The sequence below is a fragment of the Scleropages formosus genome, chromosome 5, assembly GCF_900964775.1.
Source record: "Scleropages formosus chromosome 5, fSclFor1.1, whole genome shotgun sequence".
NCBI lineage: Eukaryota > Metazoa > Chordata > Actinopteri > Osteoglossiformes > Osteoglossidae > Scleropages > Scleropages formosus.
This window is the reverse complement of record NC_041810.1, coordinates 21,565,419-21,576,704: the sequence shown is the minus strand read 5'-3', so window position 1 is coordinate 21,576,704 and position 11,286 is coordinate 21,565,419. Positions and strand designations below refer to the sequence as shown.

At 46.8% G+C, this 11,286-nt stretch overlaps 2 protein-coding genes across 2 annotated transcripts; one reads left to right on the top strand and one right to left on the bottom strand.

The window, feature by feature from the left end:
* Window positions 1-329: 329 nt before the first annotated feature.
* lamtor4 (late endosomal/lysosomal adaptor, MAPK and MTOR activator 4) lies at window positions 330-2,408 on the bottom strand. The gene is made up of 4 exons (XM_018730452.2): window positions 2,329-2,408; window positions 2,092-2,172; window positions 1,897-2,014; window positions 330-1,356 (listed from the first exon to the last, which is right to left on the bottom strand). The coding sequence occupies exons 1-4, from the start codon at window positions 2,329-2,331 to the stop codon at window positions 1,259-1,261; spliced, it is 300 nt and encodes a 99-aa protein (XP_018585968.1). The 5' UTR covers window positions 2,332-2,408; the 3' UTR covers window positions 330-1,258.
* A 1,375-nt stretch (window positions 2,409-3,783) lies between these two features.
* Window positions 3,784-10,666, top strand: LOC108921139 (protein tyrosine phosphatase domain-containing protein 1). The gene is made up of 12 exons (XM_018730453.1): window positions 3,784-4,068; window positions 4,292-4,640; window positions 4,815-4,895; window positions 5,698-5,816; window positions 5,920-6,057; window positions 6,801-7,372; window positions 7,964-8,215; window positions 8,352-8,468; window positions 8,550-8,651; window positions 8,761-8,841; window positions 9,871-9,981; window positions 10,099-10,666. The coding sequence occupies exons 2-12, from the start codon at window positions 4,462-4,464 to the stop codon at window positions 10,237-10,239; spliced, it is 1,893 nt and encodes a 630-aa protein (XP_018585969.1). The 5' UTR covers window positions 3,784-4,068; window positions 4,292-4,461; the 3' UTR covers window positions 10,240-10,666.
* Window positions 10,667-11,286: the final 620 nt, after the last annotated feature.

Here is an 11,286-nt window from a genome sequence, read left to right as displayed (position 1 = left end):
CTTAGAAATAAAAAGCGTATGTGCGTGCCTGAGTGAGAACTTATAAAATATCTTGTTTTGTAAACCTGTTGTTAAACTGATTGTAATCATTTTCCAACTGCAAATATTTACTCATTCCTGGGCATTTACTTGTTACCTATGAACTAATTTTCACTAATCACAAAATAAAATTTCACCACTCAAAAGTCACAACTGTACTACATTGGGTGTTTAACACTTTAGTTCTTGAAATAAAATCACTGAAAACTCTTGTGGACATTGTACTAACAGCTATAAAATGATGCAAAATCCCCCATTCAAGATATACAGGACAAGATGTTATACCCCATGTGTATTTATTAACGGCTGTACACAAAGACCCAATCCAACTAAGAAACAGAAACAAAACGAGGATAGAATTTTGAAACAATCACCTTTGGAGAAATGTGTACTACAGATGACGGTATAGAGCTGAGAAAACAGTAAATGTGCTTTTTTTTTTGCCCAACAGAAAACATTTTGTGTTATTTAGCCTGCAGTCAAATGTCCCTGTTATTCTTAGCCTGGACACCTTAACCCATCTTTCACCCAAGCCCATCTGTAGAATCTTATTTCCCAACTACTGCAACCAAAGCTACAACTGCTTATGTCCAAGGGAACCCTTGACTCAGAGGACTCTGATTAACAGGCTGAAGAGTTGGACACAGATCATTTCCTCTGGGCAAACTGGGCATCTGTATTGGTGCTGTTTGTCCTCAGCAGCTACCTAAGTGTACCAGAGCTTTCTTCACCTCAAACACATGCTGTAACTGTACTTATACTGAAAACAGTGGACAGTCCACCATTCCTAGGCTATACTCTCAGTTGCTGCAGAGAGGTGCACGTAATCCTATCACAGAACAAGTGTGGTACTCTACTCCCCCCCCACAGTATCTTATGGTGATCAAGGTATGATACAAAAAGCTTTATTTTCTTCAAATGTTTTGCCCTTTATTATTCTACTACATAAAATAAGTTACATCTCAACAATGCAGTTATTCAAACATTGTAATTCAATGGTATAGCCTGGGAGAAATACATGAGCATGAGTGGAAAAGGGCCATCTTTACCAATCCATTCAGGAAAATGAAGTGTGTGACCCAGGACCAAGTGCCCTCCAGAAAATGGGTTTGACACACCAGTGTTAAACCTCTCACACACACACACACACACACACACACACACACACACACACAGACGCCCAGGAGCAGTCCGCAGCCTCAGTCGTCTCCATGTTGTTCTACACCTGCATGGGCTCCCGCTGAGTGTTGTGCCGCTTAACAACAAAGACTTTCTGCCCAGACACTGTTACTGCATAGACGTGGTCATCAAACATCACTGCAAAAGGAATCAGAGAAAGCCATGTTATTACTATTATTTTCATCATTACTCCTCACATAACTGACACCTTTTTCCAAGGCTACTTACAACTGAATGTTTAAAAATCAACTTCACAATGATCTGCACACAACCATTTATAAAGCAGGCTGTTCTTACAGTAACAACTCAGGAAAAAAACCTTGAGGTCACTACAAAGGAGGAGGATTCGAACCAAGAACATCCAGCATACAAGACAAATGAAATACTGGAGTAACTGTCACCCCCCCCCCCCCAACAAAAAAAAAGAAAAATTAGTCTGAAGGGAGAGTTAGGTCCCATCACTCGGGTACTGCAGGAACAAGAGGCTTATGGGCAACTGCCAAAGCGTCTCTCACACACTCCACCTTTACCACTATTTATCTGACACCTCTCTGCTAAGGATCGTACAGTCAGTGGTCAACTTTAATTTAAAACGATTCACCTGCTTATACACCATCAGCGCGTTCTTACTGTATCGGGTCAGGGAGAGTAACGGGATCAAGAGCAGAGGGAGCCCACCTGACATGCGTTTGAAGGGCGGCTCTGCGCAGCCGTGCAGCCGGAACTTGCAGGCCGTCTGCACCATCTGCATGATCACGGCGGCCGTGTGCTCGTCGTTCTCCAGCTCTCCTGCAGACTGCGGAGAAACGGAGACCCAGGCTTCAGCGCCGTCTTGATCGCCACCGGGGGGGTGCACATTGCGGCCATACTCACCGCTAAGACTCCTTCCTCACTGATGACCAGGTATCCGACCTGGTCCGGAATTCTCTCGAGCCCCTGAGTGAGAGCTGTGGTCTGGAAGAAAGCAGAGAGCCCGTGAGACACGTCAATGCTCATTCGGCCCAAACACAGTAAACCAACTGCTTTCCTTACACGAAACGTGCGACCACCCTTTCACTTGTGTGTTTTGTTAGCTACCATACGACAACAAATAATAAATGACACGCTTACCATGTTCAGTCCTTACAAAACAAAACGCCAACTTCTGTTTCCCACTTCCGCAGGAACTATCATATGATTTGTGTCATGTGACCGGATGTGTCCACCTCACCTCAAGCTCATTGCATAATCCGGCCGTCAATCAAGTCCGTATTAAGAGCCTTAGCTCTGATTGGTCAGTTCCTGGAGCTGGTCATGCGCGTATTCACTTGTATTGAGAACTTTATGCCGATGAATGTCTTATTTTTAATAAGAGTTAATTCAGACTAAAGAAAACATTTCACTCTATGTCATGGTAACACCAATTCCTTAATTAGTATGATTTTAGCGTCCAATAATTGTAAGCTTTTTTAAAAAACTTGTGAGTTGCGTTTCGGTATCGTTACGTTATTCCCCTGATTGATAATTAATTTGTTTTATTTTCTGAACTTAATTGTAAGGTTTAAGTCTTAAGAGCATAAAACATTTCTTTAACTGAAGCATGAGGGACAGCTGAAGCCCAAGAATTTGCCTGAAAAAAAAATAAAAAAGCTTACAAAGTCGTTTACGCCGCATAACGTTAGCGCTGAGTGAGGTGGCATTCTGCTGCAGCTTTTCCCATTAAGTTACGAAAGAAAACACATTTGGTGTTGGGTAACGTAATTATCAGAAACTGACAGTTAAGATTAAACTGGGTTTCGTCCTTCAATTTAATGTAATTTTACAAACGTACCGTCATTTAGCCAATAAAACTCATTCTCATTTTCTCAGACGCACGGCAGTATTTTCCAATTTGATGGCGCGCACGTGACTCTGCTGCCCCCTGCTGGTCAGACACCCTCACTGTGGTCTAATAGTCTAATAGGGGCACAATGGTCACTGTGGTTGGGGGGTGTGGTGGCACAGTGGGTTGAACCGGGTCCTGCTCTCCGATGGGTCTGGGGTTCAAGTCCCGCTTGGGGTGCCTTGCGATGGACTAGTGTCCCGTCGTAGGTGTGTCCCCTTCCCCTCCAGCCTTACTCCCTGTGTTGCTGGGTTAGGCTCCGGATCCCCGCGAGCCTGTATTGGACAAGCGGTTCTGAAAATGTGCGTGCGTGCGTGCGTGTGTGGTCACTGTGGTCAAATAGGGCCTAAAAGGGACACAGTGGTCACTGTGGGCAAATCTGGCCTAATAGGGATGCAGTGGTCAATGTGGTCCAATCACAACACAAACTGCTTTTCAAAAACACACACACACACACCATCTGAACCGCTTGTCCCATTTGGACTCACGGGCAGCCGGAGCCTAACCCAGCAACACAGGGAGTAAGGCTGGAGGGGGAGGGGACAAACCCAGGATGGGATGCCAGTCCATTGCAAGGCACCCCAAGCGGGACTTGAGCCCCAGACCCATCGGAGAGCAGGACCCGGTCCAACCCACTGTGCCACCACACCCCCCCTGTCGAAAACACCAAATAATAATTAATAAACCAAGCAAAGTGTATTTTTAACCTACTTAATGGAGATGTGCAGTTTTTCTGCTCGTACAATGGGCTTCTGAGTGTTTCACAGCATGGATAGAAGCGTGCAGTGACGTCCAGTTATTTAGTAAAGCTCATTATCACATGTGGATCCCTGCACTCCAATGGGCTAAGAACATAATGAGGCTCAGTCAGTGCAACTGGGTCAAGAAAGACAGCTAGAGACACAGCACAACAGCCCGGCAGTTTTCTTCTCATCTCTGCTCTATTTTATGCCCCATGAACATAAAATATGACATATCTAATAAAACAGGTAAGTCTTCTCATTTTCTGTCATTATATATCACTTTATTCATGTAAATGAATAAATGAGAAAGAAGCCTATTATTTAATTATGACCTCTTGTTTTGCTTATTCCCAGCTTGGCACATCTTTGATGTTTTTTTTTTTTTTGATTATAACAATACAATTGCACATTCCTTATGCCTCACACAGCTTTATGACACACCTTTGCCTTCTTTCACTGAATGTTTCAGCTTCTAGGTGCACTGCAGTGTGTGGATGTTTGCCCCGGTTTCATCGAATGGACTTTAATCACATTATGAGCCTGAATTTATCAACCACTTGTGCGAATAGCATCAACTTGTAAAAGATCCGAAAAGACCCTCCGCTTTCTCCCATCCACTCCACTTCCAACCCCGTTGCTATGACCTTGCCCGTGCCAGTGCCCCTGCCCTCCTACTCCCAGGCTCGGGAGAACCTGGTCAAGGCCATCCCCCACAAAGTCATCTGCCTGCTGGCCTGCGGAGGAAGGGACTGCCGCTACGAGGACCCGGCATGTTGGAGACCCAGCCAACAGGCCATAAAAGGGATCTTCTCCACCTGGTAAGAACTCTTGTCTAAACACAGAAAAGAGCAGTACTGCTGAGGATTTAGGATGGACTTGTGACCAATATGCTTTGGGTTTATAGCTCAAAAATAAGGGCTGCTGCTGCAGCCCAGAGAAATGACTTCTTGTTGTCGTGTCACATAATGAAGCTCTGGATTTGTCGCCATCAGGGTGACCGATGACATCGTGGCTATGGCCCGGCCGTCGACGTGGCTCATCAAAAGATACAGTATCATAGATCAGTTCCAGAAGTGAGTTCCCCACTCCATGCTAATATATGCAAATTATGTTGTCAGAAATAGAAAATGTCATTCAAAATGAGTTGTCAGGAAAGAAGGTGCTCAGCGCAGTTATTTTTCTGTGGTACTGAATATTACATTAGTTTTGTTGGTTGCATAAAAATACATTTGACTTTGACTCATCATAAAATTATTATTATTGTTATAAATTCAAAATTAGTGCTTAAGATTAATTACCGCATTCAGGTGGGTTTTTTTTGTTGTTGTTGATTTAACAAAATAATTACCGCATAAATTTTTTGTGACGCTATTTAGACTTTTGTATGACTGATGTTATGTCTTTGGTCAGTTATGATATTCAGAAACATGGTAATTTTCAAATTCTTTACCTTAAATGCTCACTCTACTTGTTTGTTTGAAATACCTGGCTGTACAACATTAACAGCTCTGTCATCATTACTAATCTGCAGTTCCTACCAAACTCAGGGAGCAGGATAAATGTGAGATGAAGCTTAGTGTGCAGGCAAGTGGTGGTGAAGGGTGCAGGGTGTGGACCTGTCGCCGTAATGTTGCTGGTTCAAGTCCCAGCTGTGGTACCTTAAACTTCTTCAGGAAAAAAATCAGTCTCTGCATGTGGGGTTTTCAACTCCATATGAGGAGGTAAAGAACATGCTATGTGTCCGTCGTGCTCTTGTGTATTAGACCAAACCCTTCGGGAAACAAGCTGGATCTGGACTCATAGTATTGCTGAAGATGCAGAACTGACGTTGGCCTGAAACGTCTCACGTGTTCCATGACCCCACACTTCCCTCAGGCTCAGCATCAAATCCATCATCAACATGCAGCTTCCCGGGGAGCACGCCCACTGCGGACCCCCGCTGGAGCCGGACAGCGGCTTCTCCTACTCCCCCCAGGTGTTCATGGAGAACAACAGTAAGTGTGGCGATGGCATCCCCCTCACCCCCCGCCCCCAGGAATAAACACTGCGCTCCCATCACTGACACCATGCTGTCGACTCTCAATTTACTCTGCTCAGTTTTCTTCTACAACTTTGGAATGCCGGATTTCGGGGTGTCGTCCCTGAGCAGCGTGCTGGACGGCGTGAAGGTGCTCTCATTCTCCGCCAAGGAGGGCAAAGTGGCCGTGCACTGCCACGCTGGACTGGGAAGAACAGGTGTGTCCTCTGCTACTTCTGCACCTTTTCTCCAAGGTGACACACAGTGACTGGTAACTTAGTGTTAGATACACTACAGTACATTTCCTGCAGGCATTTACCCATGTGTGCACCACAGCAGTGTAACATTTACATTTCATGACATGTATTCATTTATCTGATCCTTTTGTCCAAAGCGACATACAGTGTTAAGGTACCTACAGTTACAGTATTTACCCATTTATACAGCTGGGTATTTCTTTACTGCTTCACTTCACGGTAAGTACCTTGCTAAGGGTGCTACAGCAGGAGGTGGGTTTCGAACCTGGGTTCTTTAAGTTCAAAGACTGCAGCTCCCGCCACTCAATACGTGCTGCACATATTGTCATAATTTTGTCCACAGGTGACACAAAGTGATGGAATCCAGACCCACAACTACAGTTTCTTACTAGAGCAATTTTGGAGTAATTGCCTCGTTCAAGGGTAACACACACGCACACTGCAGACTACTGAGAGTCACCACTCTGCTCAGAACATACACCACTGGACCGTAGGAGGAAACCCACACAAACACGGGGAGAATGGGCAAGCCCCACACAGGCTGATCGGGGTCGATCCCACAGGCAATAATACAGGCCAGGAGAGGTACCCGCTGCAGTGCTGTGCCCGCAAAACCCCTCAGGCTGCTGCATGATTCCACAAGCGGTTAGGGCATTAATGAGAATGATAACACATATTCCCTGCTGTACCCATGTTGCGCACAGGTGTGCTCATTGCGTGTTACCTCATCTACGAGCTGCGCCTCAGTCCCAGTGAGGCCGTCCACTACGTGCGCATCAAGCGGCCGCGCTCCATACAGACGCGCGCCCAGATCAACATGGTCTTCAACTTTGCACGCCTCCTGGCCACGCAGCTCGTCCTGTACCCCAACCTGGGCCACCGGCACGGCGCCCCCTTCAGCTTGCAGCAGCATCTGCGCCGCCAGGCGCTCCTGCTACACGGTGAGGAGGCGCGTTGCCTGAGGAGCGTCCCCAAGGTGGTGGACTTCCTGTGTGGGAGGCTGGCGGCGCTGGCCTGGGGACACATCTTCAGCCAGGCTGGGTGGGTGGAGCTGCAGAGGAGGGCGGCAGTGCTGGATCTCACCAAGGTGGTGAGGGACACCTTGGTGGTGAAGAAGCTCCTGCCCATCCTCAGAGACCCTGGAGCACAGAAAAACTCTGCCAGCTCGGTGTCCTCCTGGGACGAGCCGGAAGGCTTCCTGGAGCGAAAGAGGGAGGTGCTTCTCAACAAGAGGAGTTACAGCGATTCGGACCTCAGCAAGATCGCCCTGCTGGAGGTAAGTAGCCGCACATGTTCTTACCTGTCGTCATCAGCGTCACGCATCAGTAGGATTTCCCACAGTCCCCCTCATAATCAGATGCCTTGTAATTGCGGGTCTGGATTCCATCACTTTGTGTCACCTGAGGACGAAATTATGGCAATATGTGCAGCAAGTATTGAATGGTTGGAGCTGCAATCTTTGGACTCAAAGAATCCAGGTACAAATCCTAACTCCTGCTCTAGAACCCTTAGCAAGGTACTTACTGTGAACTGATGCAGTAAAGAAATACCCAGCTGTATAAATGGGTAAATAATTGAAACTTAACACTCTAAGTTGGTGGGGGTGCGGTGGCGCAGTGGGTTGGACCACAGTCCTGCTCTCCAGTGGGTCTGGGGTTCGAATCCTGCTTGGGGTGCCTTGCGGCGGACTGGCATCCTGTCCTGGGTGTGTCCTCTTCCCCTTCTGGCCTTATGCCTTGTGTTACCGGGTAGGCTCTGGTTCCCCGTGACCCCGTCTGGGACAAGCGGTTCTGAAAATGACCAAATGACCACTCTGGGTTGATTTCCTGGAAAGATTCAGCAGAATGAATAAATTAAATTGTTCCAGGATATGCAGATTGTGCAGTACCCTCCAGTGCCAGAGTGGGGCACAACTCTCAGCACAACGCAGGATGCAAAGGCACAGAAGCAAGTACCTGCATCCTCTGATGGGAATGCTGCCAGAAAGGACCGTTGCAACAACCATGCAAACAAACAGAGCCCAGGTCTCCAAACCAAAGGCAGTGGCAGCTGCCCCAGAAGGACAAAGTGCACAACTAAAAGGGAGCAGGCAGCTGTCAAATTCACTTCCAGCATAGAGGTATGAAATGGGAAACTGGCTGATTGGGCTGATGGCTGTTCCCATTATCTACAGACAATATTTAAGTTTGACATGGTAACAAAAAATGAGCTCCTCAGGTGTACGTGACTCCTGGTACCCCGTTGCATGTTGGCAGCTTCGCAAGGAGCAACGCTGCTCCAATCTGGTTTCGGTGTCGCAGGCTGTTGCCAGAGCGATGGCGGAGCAGGACCCCCTGGGTGAGGACACCCTCCAGAGGGCGGCAGCACTGCAGGTGAGCAGGGGGTCACGGGGGCCATTTTCATATCCCTCTGAGCGGGTTCTCATCCTGTAGTTCCTGTGCTCCCCTGTCCAGGAGGAGCTCAATGGAAACGAGTGCGGCTGGGCAACACTGGCGATGGAGTCCAATCCCGGAGTCCTCAGCTGCCTGCTATGGACATGGCTGGAAAAGCTGAGAGTGAGCTTGGCACCAATGTTCTACTATTATTTTTTTTTTTTTTAAAGTCATTGGGAATGATGAGGCGACCACCTCTGTGGCTGAAATGCGGTGTTTTTTGTGTCCGCAGGAGCCTGTTCTGTCCGCAGCGGATGTGGACCTGCTGAGCTCCAGCACACAGGGAGCTAACAGCCTCAGTGCACTGCGCAAGGTGATGGGGCTCAAGACCCAACACTCGCATCCTGCATTAGGCCTGTGGTCTGAACCCATCGTGTGCCTTATGGTGATGGGACCTCTTCACTACACATCATTCAATTAGCCAACACTTCTCTACAAAGTGATTTACAGTGTTGTTACCCAGTTACATTTACTATGTAGTATTACCAGCCCACACACACCCACACACCTTATTCACCAAGGTGACTTACACTGCTAGATATACTTACAATGGGTCACTCATCCATACATCAGTAGAACACACTCTCTCTTTGTCACTTACACACTATGAGGGAATCTGAACAGCATGTCTTTGGATTGTGAAAGGAAACCAGAGCACCCAGAGGAAACCCACACAGACATGGAGAGAACACACAAACTCCACACAGACTGAGCGGGGATCAAACCCATGTCCTCTCACACCACCCAGGCACTGTGAGAAAGCAGCGCTACTTGTTATGCCACCGTGACACCCCTAGTTATCTGGCAGGGTAATTTTTACTGAAGAAATTTAGGGCTACAGCTAGAGGTGGGATCCAAACCTGCAACCTTTGGATCCAAAGGCAGCACCTCTATCCACTATACCATCAGCTGCCCTCATATAACATTTACAGTAGTTTCCATTACACACACACACACACACACACACACACACACACACACACACACACACACACACACACACACACACACACACAGCCGTCACAAGGTACCCCAAGCGGGACTCAAACCCCAGACCCACTGGAGAGCAGGACTGTGGTCCAACCCACTGCGCCACCGCCATTATATGTATTTCTAGTTTATTTATTTTTCATCATTGTTGTTTTAAAGGAGCAATTTAGCGTAAATACTTGCTCAAGGCTACTACAGCTACTACAGCAGAAGATGGGATTCAAACCTGAACCTCAGAGTCCAAAGGCAGCAGCTCTAAGCATTACAATTAGCAGGTTAAAGGAGAGAGGCAACACAGAAGGGTGTGTCCATGGTGACACAATGCTGAATGTGTGTGTCTCCCACGGTGCAGGAGCAGCACGAGACCATCAGCCGCCTACTGGGCTGCGTCAGCCAGGTGACCACGTTGTGTCCGTCGCTGGAGGACGCCGTGCTGCTTCGGCTGCTCCGTGCCCTGACCAGGGTAAGAGAAGACAGAGTACGGCACAAGCCCCGAGGGCCAAGGAGATGCTCAGCAAGTTTCTTAGAGCTCTGCGTGGCCGAAGAGCACAAAACATGCGCGTTTGTTCCCCTCCTGCAGTGTCCACATGAGGAGATGATGAGATGCTGCTCGCTAAGGAGCCTCCTGAAGCATAAAGTGAGGGAGATGCGGCAGGACCTGCTCATGAGAGCCGTGGACAAGGCCAGCAGAAGATCGAAGCTCAGAGCGGAGCACAGTTGAGGAGCAGTGGCTATAGGGGGTGGGGGTGTAAAACTCATATCCAGAATTCCAGCCGTGTCTGTAGCTCAGTTATTATGACGAGTCAGCAGTGTAAAAACACAGTTGTGGAGCTCGACTCAGGTTACTTACTATGTTCACTTTATGCTGAGCTGCTGTTAATCCAGAGAATGTATCAAATACACTGAGTTGAGTTACCACCTTTCCCTCTGTAGTTCATTTTTAACTTCATGATAGAGAGGGTCCCATGCTGTATGGACCCCCCCAATCGTTGTTTCACAGATATGTTGCTTCTTGTGGCCTTGTCTCACTGTATGGCTGTATAAATCTGTGGTAAAGATTTATCGTAATGTTCCGTACCAGACAAGTAAAATGAGTGACACTTAGTCCACATTGAAATATTTTTCCATTATTCCTTATTTCAGGTAGTCCCTGCTGCATTATCGTTTTTTTTTTTTTAACCATGAATGGCTCACTGCACAACGTATAAGCTGAAGACTCATGTTGTGTGGAGCTACAGCTGTGGGTTCAGCTCACTGGTAATGGTCACGTGTCCTGAACTTTGAGCTTTTCTGTCCCTTCCTGGAAATGTTTTAATGTTCTTCTTTCTACATCGTAGCTTTTTCACCATTTCCATGGAACTGCAGTTGAATAAACAGTTCAATGTAATCTATAATGTTCTTGTTCCAAACGAAAGTTTTACCATCATCAGAACGCTGTGTGTGCGTGCGTGCACTGCAGCAAAGTTTTAGTACAAGTTTGTCATCGGTATGAGGTATGTTGTCCTTTTAAATACCTCACGCCTCCAGGTGCAGTATCTGTAACTGACTATATACATTATCAATACAACTAATCACATACATGATCAATACGACTGATCACATACATTATCAATAAATACACAGATATAGATATATAGAGTATATATAGTTATGTACAGATATAGCTCTATAGATATATAGATATAGTATATATAGCCAGACAGATATGTAGATATAGATACACTGTTATAGGTATATAGATATAGATATACACTGTAGATAAAGATAC